This window comes from Peromyscus maniculatus, chromosome 1 (assembly GCF_049852395.1).
Source record: "Peromyscus maniculatus bairdii isolate BWxNUB_F1_BW_parent chromosome 1, HU_Pman_BW_mat_3.1, whole genome shotgun sequence".
Taxonomy (NCBI): Eukaryota; Metazoa; Chordata; class Mammalia; order Rodentia; family Cricetidae; genus Peromyscus; species Peromyscus maniculatus.
In genome coordinates this window covers 118560225-118581879 of record NC_134852.1, presented here as the reverse complement: position 1 = coordinate 118581879, position 21655 = coordinate 118560225, and the positions used below count along the sequence as shown (strand labels likewise).

General features: G+C 37.8%; 1 protein-coding gene and 1 pseudogene across 1 annotated transcript; one reads left to right on the top strand and one right to left on the bottom strand.

Annotated features, from left to right (window-relative positions):
* The first annotated feature begins 5773 nt into the window (after positions 1-5773).
* LOC102916504 (olfactory receptor 5P76-like) lies at positions 5774-7047 on the top strand (annotated as a pseudogene).
* Positions 7048-16038: 8991 nt separating this feature from the next.
* On the bottom strand, positions 16039-16995 carry LOC102913700 (olfactory receptor 10T2-like). The gene has a single exon (XM_006978639.4). The coding sequence runs from the start codon at positions 16993-16995 to the stop codon at positions 16039-16041; it is 957 nt and encodes a 318-aa protein (XP_006978701.4).
* Positions 16996-21655: the final 4660 nt, after the last annotated feature.

Here is a 21655-nt window from a genome sequence, read left to right as displayed (position 1 = left end):
ATCTCAGGAGTGGTTTCTTAGAGCCTGGGAGAAAGAAATTATCTCTACATTCCTAGCCACTACCCCTACTTGATGCAGTATAAATCACACCTGATATGCACAAGTCATCTTCTATTAAGGGAATGTCAAAATTTCTAGAATTTGTGAAAAAAAACCCAAATCCCAAACCCCAAACTCTTTTTCCCTCATACTAACTAAAAGCTCTTGGTGTTTTCAAGAGGGTAATATCAGGGTATCAGGGTATGTCTAATTTCTACAGACTTCAACAATAACTTTGGCTGATGGTCTCACAATGATTTTTTTGATACTTTTCACGTATGTGATGGTAAATTCCCCAATCTATTGAAACAGAGTGGAACAAGGTTGGTGTGAGGCCATTTCAATCCTCCCTTATCCTTGGCTGCCACTGGACAACAAGATACTTACAATAATGTCACAACTGATATTTTTTCCTCTGGACCTTATCCAGACCTATATCTGGATTTTCCCATTCTGTCTTCTACTATTAGTCCATCACTTCCTTGTGCATTTTTCTTGGCTTCATCTCTACGAGGAACAAGAAAATGGCAGCATTATTAATTTCCAGGTCATTGGTGCCCACATTTCCCATAATACCTTCTACAGGGCCATAAACAGTCATTGGCTCTTGATTATGAAAAAACAAACAAATGTTCAGTGCAAGGAACAAATTAAGAAGAAACAACAACAACAACCCACAAACCCCCACCTTCTCAAGGAGGAGAGTCACCTTCCATTCTCTTAAAACCAAGAAGAAACAAGAGCATCTGAAGAATTTCATCTCTCACTTCAGCGGTGGCTTTCTGCAGTTCTTTCTGGAATTTCATACATCTCATAATGCAGAGACAAGCAATGAAGCCACTTCTGCGAGTTGGATGTCTGTGACAAGTCTCAGAAACTGTCTCATAATTTAAGGAGTTATCTTCTGCATTCCTTAAGGGTGGGGCTTAGAACACTCATGGTTTTAATGAGAGTCCTGGGGCCACTGGAGATGATTGTCTTGAGACTGCTTCAGATACTAGAAATTATGTGTTTATGGGGCTTTCATCCAATGTCCTATCCACCCAGGGTGTTCTAATTTTTAAGATGTGAGGGAACTTCTTTTGTTTATTATTATTTCTATAAATATCTGGAATTGGCTGAATATGAACTTGTTAAAATATCTTGGGGTGCAATGGATTCTGTGGGGTAGAATTTTTACCTCTTACATAACACCATTTATTTTATGACTTTGGAACTTTGCCAAGTCCTTCAGTCTTCTGCTACTGTATTTACATATTAAAAATGAGTGTTATGAGATTATTGTCTGGGAAAACAGAAGAAGCCAGACATGAAAACAAGAAACAAGTAATATAATCTGTGTCATTCATTTCTCGTAAGACAACTTTGTTGAGAAGATATTGTTTATAGAAAACATTTACTTTCATACAAATCCCTGCTTATTGCCCTGATTTATTTTTCCTGTAAATGGCTTTAAATGCCCATTTCAGTATCAAATTCTTTACCACTTATGGTACCATAAATCACATCTTATTTTCAATATTTATTCTCAAAACTTCAGATCTTACAGTAAAACAGTTAATGCATTTCTCTGCCCCACCTCAATACTCTTCTCAATCTCTAGTAGTCCCTTTTCTATATTCAGTCAACTTTTTAAAATATTTTCTAAATATGAAAGTGAACATTGGATGTTTTAAATGATATATTTGGCTCATAAAGATTTTTCTTGTTGCATATATTTTTCCTTTACACCACAGGTTTTTAAAGACAGAATGATAGCCCATGATGTATGTCCAGTATCTTTTCTTTATCCATTTTTCTGCTAATGAGTACCTAGGCTGAAGATGTATTTTGGCTAGGTAATGGTACAATAAAGGTACTTACGCAAATGGCTCTTACATGATGACTTCATTACTTTTGGATATGTGTCTTGAAGTGGTATAGCTAGATCATACAGTAGTTCAGCAAATATAGAGAACTGCACATTATTTTGTTTAATGGTTATGCAAGCTTACATTCCTACCAACATTATTAAGGGTTTCTTTTTCTGCACAGCCTCACCAGCAGTTGTTACTATTATTAAATTTGATAATAGACGTCCAAGTTTGGTGAGATGAAGTGTTGATTTCCATTTCCTGATGGTTATACAAGGAAGCATTCCATATATATATGTACATAAATGTATATATATACATACATATATATACATATACATATACACATATATTCCTTTATCCTTTTATCCTTTAATTTATATATCCATGTATCCTTTTCTTTGAGAAAAGGTATTTTTGTGTGGCCTAAGCTAGTCTCAAAGTTGCTGTGAGGCTCAGCCTGGCCTTGGATATATAATCTTCTTGTCTTAACCTCTTGAGTGCTGGTATTACAGGTGTAAAATACAATGACTGTCTCTGCACTTCTTTCCTATGATTATATTTTCATTATTTTTTGGTTAGTATGTAACCTCACTGTGACATTTTCATACATATATATCCTTATATTTTGTTCTATATGACATGAAATACAGTCAAATATATTTATTCCTAGATATAGGATAAAACATGATTTTTTGAGTAGTCTTATTTTACTGAATACAATGTTCTTAAGTTCCATCTGTTTTCTAATCAATTAGTTTTTTTCTTCTTTACAGAGGAATAAAATTCTACTGTGTATATATGTATCACACTTTCATAATTTGCTTATCTTTTAATAAACCTCTAAGCTGCTCCATGTCTAGGCTACTGTACACAGTTCAACAATAAACATGAGCATGCAAATATCTCTGTAGCCATCTGATTTATAATCCTTCAGCTTGTACAGGAGAGCAGTATGGATGAATCATATGGTAGTTCTATTTTTTTCAAATTTGTGTGTGTCAGACACAGAGAGACAGAGACACAGAGACAGAGAGGCAGAGAGACCTACAAAGTGTTTAATAATTCCTTTTCCCACATTGTCTCCAATATTTGTGGTCATTTATTTCCTTCATAATGGACCCCCAATATAATTTTAATTTTTATTTCCCTAATGGCTAAGTCTAGTGAACACATTTTTCCCTTTGTTTTACACATGTGTTTGTATTTTTTATTATTATATCAAGATTGTTAATTTATTAATGTGTGGAGTCTGTTTTGTGTTTGCATTTGTTTTGTTTTGTTTTCAGTTCTTTATAGACATGAAAGATATGAATCCATTGTTAGATGTATAAGGGTCAGAATCACAGTACACAAATTCTTTGAACTCCAGTCTCTGCTCTATCTAATGAAAAATGATAATAAAATCATCTACACCCTAACATATTGTGACCATTTAATAAGTGTAAAATGCTTAGCAAAGTTATTAGTATAAAGGGATGTTGATAGGAATATTGGCTGTAGTTATTGCAGTGGTTATCGACCCAACTCTGCAATAACAGGGCTACAAGGGGTTCTGAAGTTAGAGTTAGCAAGAGAACTAAAAGACCACTGAGTCTTCAGACTGAAGAGTTGGTGTTCTTTCGAGATCTATCTACCCCAAGGGAATAAGTTAAGAGGTGATACTTTGCCTCTATTTCCATTCTTCGAGGCACCCAGGTCATTTAACAATTCTAATTGTTCATGCAATTTTAAGACTTTCATGCTCTGTCTTCTTATACACTATTGGAAATGTGTAAAACTTTTGTTATTTAAAATTCAACTTCACCGGCGGTGGTGGTGCACGCCTTTAATCCCAGCACTTGGGAGGCAGAGGCAGGCGGATCTCTGTGAGTTCCAGGCCAGCCTGGGCTACAGACTGAGTTTCAGGAAAGGTGCAAAGCTACACAGAGAAACTCTGTCTCAAAAAAAAAAAACCCAAAAAACAAAAAAACCCCCAAAATCATAAATAAATACATAAATAAATAAATGAATAAATAAAAAAAATTCAACTTCATATGAAATCCCACCTCATGTTCCCCTGGGGTACTTGATGGCATATGTTAAAGATGGAAAATTCAAAGGACTTAGTGATAAAGTTATTGAATGAATGAAACTAGGTTTAGTTTTTATATTTGAAGTTTAGCATTATTTACTTCTTACAAATATCCAAGTAAACTTGGAACTAATTGTTCATAAGAAAATTTGTTTTATTATGATGTAGTAAATAAGAAACAAATCCTGCATAACTATGCATGAACACCTAGAGAGAACAAAATAATGAACTGACCACTTGAGAATTGACAGGATTTTGGAAGCTTAATTGCTTTTGCCCATGAATTGACTCAGTGTCCATAACAGAAAATAATGTTCCATGATACTTCCAAATTCACAGTTGAATTTTCAGCATCTTCAGAGATTTATCCCCAGAGGAGGCAAAAGTTAAAAGATGACTACATAACCACCACAAATTTGACTTTTTACTGAAAGATGAATGTGTTCTCACTTCAAGAGGTAGGACTTTGGCTTTTGGTAATGAATGTGGCTCACTGGTTTTCATTTATCATCTGAGAAAAAACGTTTATGTACTCAGTCAGAGTGCTAAAAAAGCAGGTGTAATCAAGTAGTCAGTCCGTGAGTCATCTTGGCTGGCTCTGTTTCTATCATAAGTTTAATGAGATCAAGCAGTCATAATCAGAGTACCAGGATCCCCGTTTACCTACACACAAAACAGTAAGTCATATTTTTCAACATTATCTAAATGTGTCACTGTTAAAAGAGTTGAGTGGCTTTGGGTCTTTACTGAAATTTAAGGATTCAAGTATAATATTTAAAAGTTGTTAAAAATTGTGCACAAAGACTTAACTCTGCTTGGAAAAAGCATACTATATTGTATGCCACTGCATATATGTGGAAAACAACATTATTTCATGTTATAAAAGCCCAATTAGAAACTAGTGTTATAGCAGGAAGTCATTGGTTTTGAATAAGCCTGTTTTAGTTATGTGTGGTGTATCTAGTGTGGTTTTTCATAGTGATTGCATAGATATTTCAAATTATTTGTTAAAACATTTTCTGTTTCAAATATATAAAAAAATCTAACAAATTTACAGTAGATAATTTTATTGATAATTTGAAATTTCTGTCTAGTAGGTGTGTGAGTAATAATTTATGTAGGGAACTCATACATTATCTATTAACAACCTTAAAAAACAGTCTTCCATCAATTCTGGTATATAGAAGTCAAAGATTTTTATTAATTGACTTCATTATTATTTAGGTGTTAAGTAGGGGGTTCAGTCAGCTTGGGGGGGTCAAACTCTGATTTTACTGGTTATGTACCACATTTAAATAAAAGAATCTCTTTCAAAGTTATTAAAATAATATTTTGTGAAAATGTAATACTTTATGTAAAACCAAAACATATTTATGAAAATAACACAATTTCATAAATTACCTATTTGCATTTATGCATAATAATTAGAGTAACGCTTGTTTTTTAAAGAAGCATATAAAATATTAGCTGCTGAGTATTTCCTCCAAATCTCTTTGCATTTATCTTCATTAATATACCCAGAATTTATTTCTGTTATTCTCATCTATCTTCTGTTTCTATATTTTGCTTTAAGGTGTTAACATGTAAAGAAAAGGGCATATTATGTGAGGGAAAGTTTTTAGGTAATTGGGCTAAAGAACTTAAAATCTATAGAAAGATTCATCCCTGCAGGAAAATAAAAATGGATGCTTGGACATCTTTAAACATAATTGTATTGTGTATTAATGAAAGTGAAACTACCTATTTACAAATCCCTTCCTGTAATGTCTCCATCACAGCCTTAATCTGGCAGCAGCTACACTGTCCCATGGCTTTCCTGGAGGATGGGAACCACACTGCAGTGACAGAGTTCATTTTATTGGGCTTAACTGATGACCCGGTCCTTAGAGTCGTCCTCTTCATCATCATCCTGTGCATCTACGTGGTGACCTTGTCTGGGAACCTCAGCACCATCCTCCGCATCAGAGTCTCTTCCCAGCTCCATCACCCCATGTACTTTTTTCTCAGTCACTTGGCTTCTGCTGACATGTCACTCCCAATATGCTTGTCAACTTCCTGGTGGAGAGAAATTCCATCTTCTACCTTGGTTGTGCCATCCAGCTTGGTTTAGCTGTTTTCTTTGGGACAGTTGAATGTTTCCTTCTGGCTGCCATGGCTTATGATCGCTTTATAGCAATCTGTAACCCACTGCTTTACTCAACCAAAATGTCCACACAAATTTGTGTCCAGTTGTTGGTAGGGTCTTATATAGGTAGTTTTCTTAATGCTTCCTTCTTTACCATTTCCTTCTTTTCTTTCCTCTTCTGTGGACCAAATAGAATCAATCAATTTTTATTCATTTTACATACCAATCACAGATCCCCCTCTTCCCTCCTCCCACCCCTCCAGTGTTTCCCCATCTACCTACCCTCCCATTCCCTCCTACAAGAAGGTAAGCCTCCCATGGGAAGTCAGCAGAGCCTGGTACGTTCAGTAAAGGGGGGGTCCAAGTCCCTTCCCCTGCCTCAGGGCTGTGCTATGTGTCTCACCATAGATAGTGGGCTCCAAAAAGCCAACTCAGGGATAGATCCTGATCCTACTTCCAGGGGGCCCCTTGAGCAGATCAAGTTATACAACTGTCTTGCTATGCAGAGGGCCTAGTTCAGTCCTGTGGAGGCTCCACAGGTGTTGATCTAAATTTCATGACTTCCCACTAGTTTGGTTTGGTTGTTTCTGTAGGTTTCTCCTTCATGATCTTGATGCCCCTTGCTCATAGAATCCCTCTTCTCTCTCTTTGACTGGACTCCTGTAGCTCAGCCTGGTGTTTGGCTGTGGATCTCTGCATCTGTTTCAATCAGTTACTGGAGAAAGACTCTATGATGACAGTTAGGGTATTCACAGATCTGATTACTGGGGTAAGCCAGTTCAGGCACCTTCTTCACTATTGCTAGAAGTCTAAGGTAGGGTCACCCTTGTGGATTCCTGGGAACTTTCCTACTACCTGGTTTCTTGCTATGCTATGATGTCTGCCTCTATCATGGTATCTCTTTCATTAATCTCCCACTCTATCCCTGTTCCAGATCTACCATCCTGTTTTCCTAAGTTCTCATTTACCACACTACCCCCCATTGGCCTCCCAGTTTACTTATGGAGATCTCATCTATTTCCCCCTCGCAGGGCAATCCATGTGTCCCTCTTTGCATCCTCCTTGTTAGCTAGTTTCTCTGAAACTGTGGGTTATAGTCTGGTTATCCTTTGCTTTACATCTAGCATCCACTTATGAGTGAGTACTTACTATGTTTGTCCTTCTGAGTCTGGGTTACCTCACTCAGGATGATATTTTCTAGTTCCATTCATTTGCCGGAAAATTTCATGATGTCTTTTTTTTTTTTTTTTTTTTTTTTTTTTTTTTTTTTTACTTCTGAGCAGTACTCCATTGTGTATATGTACCACATTTTCTTAATCTATTCTTCAGTTGAGGAGCATCTAGGTTGTTTCCAGGTTCTAGCTATTATGAATAATGTTGATATGAACATAGTTGAGCATGTGTCCTTGTGGTACGATTGAGCATTCTTTGGTTATGCCCAAGAGTGATATAGCTGGGTCTTGAGGAAGATTGATTCCCAATATTCTGAGAAACCACCATACTGATTTCCAAAGTGGCTGTACAAGTTTGCACTCCCACCAACAGTAGAGGAGTGTTCCCCTTGCTCCATATCCTCTCCAACATAAGCTTTTATCAGTGATTTTTATCTTAGCCATTCTGACAGGTCTAAGATGATATCTCAGAGTCATTTTGATTTGCATTTCCCTGATGACCAAGGATGTTGAGCAATTCCTTAGATGTCTTTTGGCCATTTGAGATTCTTCCTTTGAGAATTCTTTGTTTAGCTCTGTAGCCCATTTTTTTTAATTGGATTGTTAGATATTTTGATGTCCAGTTTCTTGAATTCTTTATATATTTTGGAGATGAGTCCTTTGTCAGATGTGGGGTTGGTGAAGATCTTTTCCCATTCTGTAGGCTGCTGTTTTGTCTTATTTACCACATCCTTTTCCTTACAGAAGCTTCTGAGTTTCAAGCGGTCCCATTTATTAATTGTTGCTCTCAGTGTCTGTGCTACTAGTGTTATATTTAGGAAATGGTCTCCTGTGCCAATGCATTCAAGACTACTTCCTACTTTCTCTTCTGTCAATTTCAGTGTAACTGGTTTTATATAGAGGTCTTTGATCCATTTGGACTGGAGTTTCGTGAATGGCAATAGATATGGATCTATTTGCAGTACTCTACATGTTGACATCCAGTTATGCCAGTACCATTTATTGAAGATGCTTTCTTTTTTTCATTGTACAGTTTTGGCTTCTTTGTAAACAATCAGGTGTTCATAGGTGTGTAGGTTAATGTCAGGGTCTTCAATTCAATTCCATTGGTCCACATGTTGGTTTTTATGCCAATACTAATCTGTTTTTATTACTATAGCTCTGTAGTAGAGCTTGAGTCAGGGATTGTGATGCCTCCAGAGGTGGCTTTATTGTACAGGATTATTTTTAGCAATTCTGGTTTTTTTGTTTTTCCATATGAAGTTGAGTATTGTTCTTTCCAGGTCTGTGAAGAATTGTGTTAGGATTTTGATGGGAATTGCATTGAATCTGTAGATTGCTTTTGGTAAGATTGATATTTTCACTATGTTAATCCTACCTATCCATGAGCATGGGGTATCTTTCCATTTTCTGATATCTTCTTTGATTTCTTTCTTCAGAGACTTAAATTTCTTGTCATACAGTTCTGTCACTTGCTTAGGTTGAGTTACCCCAAGGTATTTTACATTATCTGTGTCTATTGTAAAGGGTGATGTTTTTCTGATTTCTTAATCAGCCTATTTATCATTTGTTTATAGGAGAGGTACTGATTTTTTTGAATTAATCTCGTATGCTGCATTACTAAACACATTACTAAAGGTGTTTATTAGTTGTAGGAGTTCCCTGGTAGAATTTTTGGGGTCAATTATGTATACTATCATATTATCTGTAATAGCAAGGTTTGACTTCTTCCTTTTCAATTTGTATCATCTTGATCTTCTTTTGTTGTCTTATTGCTCTAGCTAGAACTTCAAGTATTATATTGAATAGATATGGGAAGAGTGGACAGCCTTGTCTTGTTCCTGATCATAGTGGAATCACTTTGAGTTTCTTTCCATTTAATTTGATGTACGCTGTTGGTTTGCTGTAAATTGCCTTTATTATGTTTAGTTATATTCCTTGTATCCCTCATCTCTCCAAGACCTTTATCATGATGAGGTGTTAGGTTTGCCAGTATTTTATTGAGTATTTTTTGCATCAATGTTCATGAGGGAGATTGGTCTGTAACTCTCTTTCTGTGTTGAATCTTTGTGTGTTTTGGGTATCAGGGTAACAGTAGCCTCATAAAAAGAGTTTGATAATGTTCCTTCTGTTTCTATTGTATGGAACAATTTGAGGAGTATTGGTGTTAGCTCTTCTTTGAAATTCTGGTAGAATTCTACACTGAAATGATATGGTCATGGTATTTTTTTGGTTGGGAGACTTTTAATGACTGTTTCTTTTTCCTTATGGGTTATAGGTCTATTTAAATTGTTTATCTGGTCTTGATTTAATTTTGGTGCGTGATACCGCTCCAGAAAATTGTCCATTTCTTTTAGATTTTCCAATTTTGTGGAGTACAGGTTTTTGAAGTGTGACCTGATGATTCTCTGTATTTCCTTGTTGTCTGTTGTTATGTCTCCCTTTTCACTTCTTATTTTGTTAATTTGGATATTCTTTCTCTGCCTTTTGGTTAGTTTGGATAAGGGCTTGTCTATCTTGTTGATTTTCTCAATGAATCAACTCTCTATTTCATTGATTCTTTGTATTGTTCTCTTTGTTTCTATTTTATTGATTTCAGCTCTCAATTTGATTATTTCCTGGTGTCTATTCCTCCTGGTGACTTTGCATCTTTTTGTTCTGGAGCTTTTAGGTGTGCTGTTACATTGCTATTGAGAGATTTCTCCATCTTCTTTATGTGTGTATTTAGTGCTATGAATTTTCCTCTTAGCACTGCTTTCATAGTGTCCCATAAGTTTGGGTATGTTGTACATTCCTTTTCATTGAATTCTAGGAAGTCTTTAATTTCTTTCTTTATTTTTTCCTTGACCTATTGGTGACTCTGTTGAGCATTATCCAGTTTCCATGACATTGTAGGCTTTCTGTAATTTTTGCTGTTGTTGAAATCTTTCTTTTTCCTTTTATCTTATTTTACAATACCATTGAGTTCTGCATATCAGCCACCGATTTTCTTGTTCTCCCCCCTCAAGCCCCCCTCCCCTTTTCCCCCACTCCACCCCCCATTTTCACCTCCTCCAGGGCAAAGCCTCCCCCGAGGACTGAGATTGACCTGGTTTACTCAGTCCAGGAAGGTCCAGTCCCCTCCTCCCAGACTGAGCCAAGCATCCCTGCATAAGCCCCAGGTTTCAAACAGCCAACTCCTGCAATGAGCACAGGACCCGGTACCACTGCCTAGATGCCTCTCAAACAGATCAAGCCAATCAACTGTCTCACCTATTCAGAGGGCCTGATCCAGTTGGGGGCCCCTCAGCCTTTGGTTCATAGTTCATGTGTTTCCATTCATTTGGCTATTTGTCCCTGTGCTTTATCAAACCTTGGTTTCAACAATTCTCACTCATATAAACCCTCCTCTTTCTCGCTAATTAGACTCCAGGAGCTCCACCGGGGCCTAGCCGTGGATCTCTGCATCCAGATTCCTCAGTCCTTGGATGGGGTTTCTGGCATGACTATTAGGGTGTTAGGCCATCCCATCACCAGAGTAGGTCAGTTCCGGCTGTCTCTCGACCATTGCCAGCAGTCTATTGTGGGGGCTTACTTTAAGCCATGGTGTTCTGATAAAATACAGGAGGTTATTCTGGTTTCTGTGTTTATTTGTTTGTTTGTATCTGTTGAAGTCTGCTTTATGACCAAGTTTGTGGTTCCATGGGATGCTGGGTAGAAGATATATTCTTTTTTGTTACAGTGGAATGTTCTGTAGATGTCTATTAAGTCTATTTGAGTCATAACTCTTTTACTTCCTTTATTTATCTGTTAAGCTTCTGTCTGGCAAACCTGTCCAGTGGTGAGTGTGGCGTGTTGAAGTCTCCCACTATTAATGTGTGGCATTTGATGTGTGACTTAAGCTTTAGTAATGTTTCTTCTACATATGTGGGTGCCCATGTATTTGGGACATAAATGTTCAGATTGAGACTTTATCTTGGTGGAATTTTCCATGATGCATATGTAATGTCCTTCCAAATATCTTTTGACTGATTTTATTTTGAAGTCTATTTTGTTAGATATCAGGATAGCTACACCAGCTTGCTTCTTAAGTCCATTCAATTGGAAAGTCTTTTCCTAGCCTTTTACTCTGAGGTAGTGTCTCTCTTTGAATTTTAGGTATGTTTCTTGTCTGCAGCAGCAGGATGGATCCTGTTTTCATATCCATTCTGTTAGTCTGTGTCTTTTTAAAGATGAATTGAGTCCATTGATATTAAGGGATATTAATGACCAGTGATTGCTATTTCCTGTTATCTTTTGGTGGTAGTGTGTGTGTGTGTGTGTGTGGTGTATTTCCCTTCTTTTGGAATTACTGGTGTGGGGTTATCTATTTCCTGTGTTTTTATGGGTGCATCTGACTTCCTTAGGTTGGAGTTTTTCTTCTAGTGCTTTCTGTAGGGCTAGATTTGTGAATAGGTATTGTTTAAATCTGGTTTTGTCTTGGGATGTCTTCTTCACTCTTTCTATGGTGATTGAAAGTTTTGCTGGGTATAGTAATCTGACTGGCATCTGTGGTCTCTTAGTTTCTGCATTACATCTTTTCAGGACCTTCTGGCTTTCAGAGTCTCTCCTGAGAAGTTGGTATTGTTCTGATGGGTCAGCCTTTATAAGCCACTTGGTCTTCTTCCTTTGCTGCTCTTAATATTCTTACTTTATTCTGTATGTTTAGTGGTTTAATTTTTATGTGGCGAGAGGACTTTTTTTGGGTCTAGTTTATTTGATGTTCTTCAAACTTCTTGTATGAGCTATTTGCATAGGTATTTCCTTCAACTTGGGAAAGTTTTCTTCTAAGATTTTGTTGAATACATTTTCTGTGCTTCTTCTATCCCATTATTCTTATATTTGGCCTTTTTGTGTTGTCCCAGATTTCCTGGACATTTTGTGTTATGACTTTTTTTTGGCTTTGGTGTTTTCTTTGACTGATGAATCCATTTCCTCTATTGTATCCACTATGCCAGAGATTCTCTCGTCCATCTCTTGTATTCTGTTGCTTATGCTTGCATCTGTAGTTTCTGTTCATTTAGTCATATTTTCTATTTTCAGCATTCACTTCGTTTGTGTCTTCCTCATTGTTTCTTTTTCAGTTTTCAGGTCTTGAACTGTTCATGGTTTTCTTAGGTTTCTTTAAGGGATTTATTGATTTCTTCTAATTTTTAATTTGTCTTTTACTCATTTTTTGTAAGGGAATCTTCATTTCCTCTTTAAAGGCCTCTGTCATCTTTATAAAGTTATTTTTAAGGTCACTTTCTTCTGCTTCTTCTATGTTGTGCTGTTCAGGTCTTGCTGTTGTAGAACTGCTAGGTTCTGGTGATGCCACATTGCTTTTTATATTATTGTATGTATTTTTGCACTGTTGTCTACTCAACTTTTCCTTCAATAGGTGCAAGAGGTGCCTGTGTCTAAGTGAGCTGCTCTTGGTCCAATCTGTGCTTGCTGTGTCTGTGTCTCAGGGGGCCACTCTGGGTCCAATGTTAGCTCTTGGTCTAAATGGAGCTGGCATATTCTGTGTCTCAGGGAGCTGCTCTTGGTCAAATCAGAGCTGGCAATTCTGTGTCCCTGGAAGCCACTGCTGTTGTAGGGGGATGAATAGGTTTGGGGTAGGGCATAGGGCTTGTAGACTAATTACAGGGTCCAATGGGGGGTTTTAGTGGGGGCGCCTGCCTGTAGGAGCCTTCCCTGTTGGCCAGCACCTGGGGCAGTGATGGGTGGGGACTCCCAGTTACTGGTTGTGTCCCAGGGCCTAGGTCCTAGAGGCAGGACTATCTGGGTGGGAGAAGTGTCTCTCACCTCTTGGTCCAATCAGAGCTGGCAGTTCTGTGACCTGTTTGTTTTCTAATGAGGGACAGAAATGTGAGTGGATCTGGAGGTGGAATGATGTAGGGAGGACCTGAGAGGAGTAGAGGGATGGGAAATTGTAGTCAGGATATATTTTGTGAGAAAAAAATCTATTTTCAATGAAAGGATAAAAAGAAATTCTCAAAGGACTAATAAAATATCTTTTAAAATGGAAAATAGTTGTGTTCCAGTGCATAACTCTGAACTTTACATTTTAGTAGGAGCCCCTTTAAAGGAATGAAAAATCAGAGTGCCACCAAAATTTGTGTTCTTCATAGCTCTACTTACTTAGGTTCTTAAGAGATGGGTTATCATAGTTAGGATTTCTATTGCTTCGATGAAACATCATGATCAAAAGCAGCTTAGGGACGAAAAAGTGTTTTTCAGCTTACACCTCTCACATCATACTCCATCACCAAAGGCAGCAAGTCAGGAAAGGAAGAAAGCTGGAGACAGGAACTGAAGCAAAAGCTGTTGGAGGAGCTTTGCTTACTGTCTTGCTCCCCATGGCTTGCTTAGCCATTTTTCTTACATCATCCAGAGCTACCAGGCCAGGGCTAGCACCATTCACAGTGAGCCAGATTTTCCCACATCTATCATAAATTAAGAAAATGTTCCACAGGCTTTCTACAGAATGATCGTAGGAAAGTATTTTCTCAATTGAGAGTTCTTTCTCTCAGATTACTCTAGCTGTGTCAACTTGAACAAAACAAAACAAAACAAAACAAAACAAAACATAAAAAACAAACAGAAAACCAACCAGCACATGTATTATTGTGGAGCTAAAGAGAGAACTTGGTAGACTTTCAAACTGAGCCTTAATAATTAATCACCATATGAATAAGCTCAAAAGTTATAACATGAGGAAGTACACACTCTTAATACTTAAGAGGGAGTATTCAGGAAAATAGAATGTAAAATGTTTGGACACAAGAGAGAATCTACAGCAGATTGTGATCCATTGTTGAGTTAAGCATGGGATCTCTAGTCCCCATAGACTTTGACATTCTTCATGCTTAGGTCCCAACCTCTGGTTCTCACAAACTGGTCTCACTGAACTTCTGTCCAGGGCCAGCACTGGGCTTCTTCTCTTTAGATATTTTCTTCTTTACTTGGCTCTTCCCCAAAATTCTTTATTTTGTTCTAGAATTTTTTCCTCTATCGTACTATTCTTTGACTCTCAATACTAGTTAAATTTGGGTGTCTGAGGAAAGTACACTGTCTTCAAAGCTCTGTTGAAGAGACACCACTTCCTACTCTATAGGCACCAGTACCCACTGTTGACATTCTCTGGGGTTCTCATTCCACTTATAAATCAATTACTGGCCATCTTCATGATAAAGCATTGATGCCATTAGTACCATTGTCCTGAGAGTGGTACTGAACTACAATTTTCTTCTTCTCACTTATTTGACTTTGCCCAGGTCCCAATCTTTTACCCTACTCAATGAATAATGGGTAATTAATGGCAGAGAGTCATTAATGTGACCTGAAAAAGCTTAGAATCTTAGTCCTTCTCTTAGCATCTATTTCTCCCCATAATTCACCTGAGAACCTCACTACACTATTTTCAGTGAGATTGTAGTTACATGCAGCAATCTAAAGTATTCTATTGTCTATATCAATTTTAACAATAGGATTATTATTTTTCTAGTGCTTGGGATTGAACCTTGGGCCTTCTTGCATGCAAAGCAAGTGCTCTACCATTGAGCTATATCCCTAGCACAAAACACTTGTTTGAAGACAGGAAGAAGTCAATTTTGAACCATCTAATCTAATATTTTGTAGAGGAGTGGATAACATAGGTCTTGGCAGAGTTGTCTACAGCTTTTATAGAATCTGGTAAATAAATTTTCTCTCTGTCTGTCTATCTGTCTCTCTCTCATTCTGGTACCCTGTACTCTACCATCTTGGCACCCCAGGTACTTTGTATCTTTGATTTCCCAAACTCTGTGGTTCTCTTGGAGCACTGGACCCTGCAGATACACAGGTTCTAGAAGTCCTGGGAGTTTCCGGACCTTGCAAGAAAGGTTTTGCCTCAGAGTCCGAGGCAAACAGCTTCTCTCTGGCTTCAGGAAGAACAATAGGATTCTTCAAAGTTATGGTGTTCCTGCCTCATCCTCCTGAGTGCTATGGTTACAGAAGTGTATCATCATGTCAAGCATTTTATTATCATGTTTAGTTAGTATGTGCTTTCAAAATTTTTTTTATTCATTGCAGTCTCATTTTCATAACTTACTGGAATCAAGGTAAACCAAAAGATTTCTTAAAATCCTTTGAAATTCTTCTGTGTGGTGGTCATTTCCTCTTTTGAACTCTACATTTATATGTGATAATATACATATATTAATAATTGTGATCTTTCTACTTTCCCTCTCCCCTTCTCTCCTCACTCCCTCCTCCTCTTCTTTCTTCCTCTCTCCCTCTTTCCCTTCCTCTACTTCTTCTATTTGTCCTCATTGTTTTTCAGTTAAATGTCCTTTTCTCTTCCAAAGTCAGTAACATGAAAATATGGCATTACAAAATCTGTTTTGTATGTCTAGCATGTATATGTATGTGAGTTCCTACATATACAATATATACACACATGTAAATATGTGGGTATTTTAGCATTTCATTGAATTTTATAGCAATAAGAGTAAGAACTGATTAGATCTGACATTAGAAAATAATGGATAAAAACTGGATGTGATGGTTCAGGCCTTTAATCCTAGCAATACTAGACAATCTCTGTATTCAAGGTCAGCCTGGCATACACAGTGAGTTCCAGGCCTGCTGGAGCTACATATTGAAACACTATCTAAAAAACAAAAACAAAAAAAAATGAAATAGAAAACAATTGCTTTTTTTTCCCACTAAATAACCATTTTAACCAGTAAGTACCCCATTTCCTCCCTAACATCATACACACTTTCAAGCCTTTTAGGATCTTTTATTTATCATTTTAGGGAAAAAGTTGATTATATTTCCTAGGTCTTTTCTCAGAGCTATCTGCATGTCTTTGTTCCTTAGACTGTAAATGATGGGATTGAGCAGAGGCGTCAGAACAGTGTAAGTCACTGCTAGCAGTGTGTCATCCCTGAAAGAGTCACTGTTCTTGGGCCTCAGATAGACAAAACAAGCAAACCCATAATGTATGAACACCACAGTGAAGTGGGAAGAGCAAGTTGAAAAGGTCTTATACCTTCCCTTGGCAGAGGGCAACTTCACAACTATTGTCACGATGAAGACATAAGATACCATGATCAAAATAAAGCTGCCCACCAACACAAAGGCAGTAAATGCAAGGAGAATAATTTTCTGGTAAAAGGTGTAATTACAGGCAAGGGAGACCACAGGCTCAATGTCACAAAAGAAGTGCTGAATGACATTGGAGTTACAAAAGGACAAGTTGAATATTATGATAACAATGCACAGAGAAACTGAGAAGCCAAGCACAGCAGAGGCCATGATGAGCTGAAAGCAGATCTTTTGAGTCATCAGGATTGGATAATGCAGGGGGTTGTGGATGGCAGTGTAACGGTCATAGGACATGGCAGATAAGATGAAGCAGTTATTACCTCCCAATCCAAAGAAGAAAAACATCTGTGTGGCACACTCAGGGAGAGAAATGGTCTTGCTCTCTGATACCAAGTCCACTAACATTCGCGGTAGGATTACCATAGTGGTGCAGGTTTCTGAAAATGACAGGGCAAAGAGGAAAAAGTACATGGGGGTGTGAAGGTTGTGGTTGAGCTTGATGGCCACCATGATGGATGCATTTGCTAGGAGGATGGTCACATGGGAGAGGAGAATCACAACAAAGAGTAGATTCTGCAGTTCTGGGAAGCTGGAAAATCCCCACAGAAGAAATGTGGTCACTGTGGTATGATTGCCCATCCTCATGGTAGCAGCAATTTTGACCAGGGCAGAATGTGCACTTAAGGTGAAGACTCAGACATGATTGTGAAGAGATTCTGCACTGATGTCACCAGATTTTAATCAAGATCACATGGGTTAATGAATTCAATAACCACAAGGAGAGACCTGGATGCCTGTGACTGAGGGCAAAATTAGGAGTCTAAGTGGTAAGAATATTTCTAGTATGTAAATCTGTTCCAATTCCATAGGTTATGGCTAAGGCTTGTTGTCTGTGGTCCACCTAGTCCAACAGTGGCTGCCTCATGTTATGTTGGAAAGTTCGAGAATCTGGGAGTTGTTCAGTCTGTGAGGTTGGATGACTCAGCTGGTCATCAGTCTACACTGGAATTCCAGAGAAGCGGGTTCTAACACCAGTGAAGTATTGCCTCAGCAGCAGGATAGATGAACTTGTCAGTGAGAATGAGGACAAGTAGGCAAAGCTTCCTTCTCCCATGTCCTTTCACATATCCTGCCACCAGAAAGTATAGTCAAGATTAAGGATGTGTTTTCCCACCTCAAATGATCCAATCAAGAAAAATCCTCTCAAGTGTGCCCAGCTGCTTGGGTGTTAGTTGATGCCAGTTGTAATCAAGTTGACAACCAACATTACCCATCACAGTGACAATGTTGAAAGTAACCAGGTAAACAATTTACCAGGGAATTTCAGCCTGTTTCAAATACACAATCATGTCACTATTAGTACTTCTTAGTGAGATAGTTTTTAGAATAAATCAATGACTTTGAAGTTGTTCAGAATACCACATTGAATTTACCTGGAGTTGAAGTGAGTTCTGAAAACAGTGTCATTTCAGACTGTCAAATTTGGTCATAATTGTTTGACCAGCATTTTCCCCCAGCTGGTATACTTCAGTGGCTTTGTAGTAGAGACCTGAAGGAATCACTTTAAATTTCTAAGATCAATTTTCGCATCATGTTTCTAATTGTCCATCTATATAGAAACTGATGAGCAAGAATGACATGAGGACTGTGCATATTATTTTGATTTTAATTTCAGTCACTGTTAAATCATAGAAGGCAGGGATTGAAAAGGAAGTTGTTGAGAGAGACAAAGAGATACTGGCTGGAAATTAGTCTGTAGAATTCATAGGGATTTATAGAAAAGATGATATGTGTCATAATGTTCTTTGAAGAGTTGCTCTTTTCTAATTAGTAATGAAGATTCATTAATTGCTTTTTTCTAATTGGTAATGAAGATTCACTAACAGAATATAATAAGAGTCCAGCCATGTGACCAGCATCCATTCAATACAGATGGTGAACTACAAAATATGCTGGGGTTATACTGTACTCAAATGACCCTCATAAACATATGTGATGAGGATCACCACTCAGATTTTACAAAGACTGCCTGGGTGACTGGTAACAGTCATGACTTCATTCAGTTTATATTGACTAAATACCCATCATATGCATTTCAATGCCCCCCAAAACACAGTGTAGATCCAGATGTACAGATGATGTAATGTTTATCATCTTTACACCCAACAAGCTATTTTCTGCATTCCAAATTCTGTATTGCATTTTAAATATAAGGTCTGCTGTTAATTGCATTGCCTATTTCCTATGGAGTAAAATTGCATCTTTTAGGCTTATTAATCTCTCTCTGTCCCACCCCTCCCCTTCCCCTCTCTCCCCTTTTCCCTCTCCCTCCCCCCTTCATTCATAACACTGTGACTAGATGTTAGATTTCTAAGGGCAGGATATATTAATCAAGCCATTTATAGTGTCAAAAATAGTGTATATATCTACTGTTCATAGAAGAAAACACAAATATCCCAGCATGAATTTCAATATTGTTTACAAACAAATAGAAAAATTTCTTGGTTCTCTTCCTACTCTATTCCTACCTATTCTACACTTAAACCAGATGATGCACTCTGCTTTATAAATGCAACCAAATCTTGTTTCTTTGCATATGGTATTGTTTTTGCTCAACTTTCCCTGCTTTATTAGAATTTTACACGTTTTCAATTCATTTCCTTTTTTACTCATTTGACATTCTTTGGGCTCTGGAATCCTAGCTAAAAATGCCTCCTCCATTTTCCTTTATCACTCATTTCTATTTTTGCAGTAGTCTCTTGTCTCTGTTTACCTGTTCCTACACTCTTCCATATCAAATCTTCCATCATGGTACTTCTCTTCCTTGTAGAAACTGTTTCTTCCACGATTTCTGTGTTAGTTATCTTTTCATAACTGGGACCTGAATACCAAAGGGAACTCTAAAAGGGAGGACTGTTTATTTGGATCCTAGTTTCAGTGTACGGTTGTCTGATTCCATTGCTTAGGGCCTGAGGGGATGGTGACATGGGAGCTCATTCGAGAGGAGGCTGCTTGCCTCATGGAAACAGAGAATGCCTTTGCTTTCTAGGTTCTCTTCACCGTGTCCCTCTTGTTCCATCTGTGCCTGTCCAGCCTGGGATGATCCCACACATTCAGGTCATGTTCCTCCACCTTATTCAGTCCTCTCTGGACAGCCTTCACAGATACACCCAGTGGTGTGCTTTACTAGTTTCTTAGTTTCTTCTAACTTTTATTGGCTATTTCTGTTGTCCAGTACTCTATATCCTCACAGCTACTATAAGAGGTACGTTCTATAGCATTGGTCCTCCCTGTGATAAGGAAACTATGGATCTGAGAGGAATTTGTTCCACAGGTAGTTAATGTACCTGTGTGGCATATTTATAGCCAGGCAATGGGAGTTTGGAGAACCTCTGCTTGTCTATTTAACTGTTAAGTTTCCCAAGTGCAAGGGTTCAAGGTCTTACCTGTTTATCCTCATTTCCTGCTACCAAGCTCCCCTATGTGAGAAACCATTCCTAGTTTTAGCAACTTGTTTCTTGATATTCTACTGTGTGTGTTGTTGCTATCACCTGCAATGCCCTTTCTGACAGAATGTTCAAATGTTACTTGCCTGGGAAAACTTCCTAAATCTTTCTGCCTGTGTTAATAATTTCTTTTGGATTTATACACCACTTTATTTTTTAATGGTGTGTGTGTGTGTGTGTGTGTGTGTGTGTGTGTGTGTAAGAGAGAGAGAGAGAGAGAGAGAGAGAGAGAGAGAGAGAGAGAGAGAGAGAGAGAGAGAGAGAACTTAAAACATGCTTAACTTTATCATTGGCAGGAAAGTGACTCATTTTAAAATGATATCCCCCATCCTAGAGTGTCAGTCTAGTGAATATATGTTTTTGATCATGGCTAGCTCGGTAGCTGTAGGAAAAAACTCTTGTGCTCTCTAGACACTTTTCCATAACTAACATTTATGTGCATGTGCTAATTCCTTTACAGTGCAGTTTTTTTAAAATAGATTTGTATTTGCTTCATTTTGGCAGTTGACAGTTCCGAAGTGATCTCAGGACTCTGCACACTCAGCACTGTGAATGAATATGTAGGTGTTTTAATCTTTCTTGTTTAACTGCATTTATGAATAATGAACAAGCTAACAAGGTAATAACAATCTCAGGAGTGGTTTCTTAGAGCCTGGGAGAAAGAAATTATCTCTACATTCCTAGCCACTACCCCTACTTGATGCAGTATAAATCACACCTGATATGCACAAGTCATCTTCTATTAAAGGAATCCCAAAATTTGTAGAATTTGTGAAAAAAACACCAAACCCCAAATCATTTCCCCTCATACTAACTAAAAGCTCTTGGTGTTTTCAAGATGGTAATATCAGGGTATCAGGGTATGTCTAGTTTCTACAGACTTCAACAATGACTTTGGCTGATGGTCTCACAATGATTTTTTTGATACTTTTCATGTATGTGATGGTAAATTCCCCAGTCTATTGAAATAGAGTGGAACAAGGTTGGTGTGAGGCCATTTCAATCCTCCCTTATCCTTGGCTGCCACTGGACAACAAGATACTTACAATAATGTCACAACTGATATTTTTCCCTCTGGACCTTATCCAGACCTATATCTTGATTTTCCCATTCTGTTCTCTGTTAGTCCATCCCTTCCTTGTGCATTTTTCTTGGCTTCATCTCTACGAGGAACAAGAAAATGGCAGCATTATTAATTTCCAGGTCATTAGTGCCCACATTTCCCATAATACCTTCTACAGGGCAATGAACAGTCATTGGCTCTTGATTATGAAAAAAAAACAAACAAATGTTCAGTGCAAGGAACAAATTAAGAAGAAACAACAACAACAACAACCCACAAACCCCCACCTTCTCAAGGAGGAGAGTCACCTTCCATTCTCTTAAAACCAAGAAGAAACAAGAGCATCTGAAGAATTTCATCTCTCACTTCAGCGGTGGCTTTCTGCAGTTCTTTCTGGAATTTCATACATCTCATAATGCAGAGACAAGCAATGAAGCCACTTCTGCGAGCTGGATGTCTGTGACAAGTCTCAGAAACTGTCTCATAATTTAAGGAGTTATCTTCTGCATTCCTTAAGGGTGGGGCTTAGAACACTCATGGTTTTAATGAGAGTCCTGGGGCCACTGGAGATGATTGTCTTGAGACTGCTTCAGATACTAGAAATTATGTGTTTATGGGGCTCTCATCCAATGTCCTATCCACCCAGTGTATTCTAATTCCTAAGATGCGAGGGAACTTCTTTTGTTTATAATTATTTCTATAAATATCTGGAAATGGCTGAATATGAACT

Bases quoted from the DNA above. Each gene is read 5' to 3' on its own strand.
- LOC102913700 (XM_006978639.4), bottom strand. From the start codon at position 16,995: ATGGGCAATCATACCACAGTGACCACATTTCTTCTGTGGGGATTTTCC.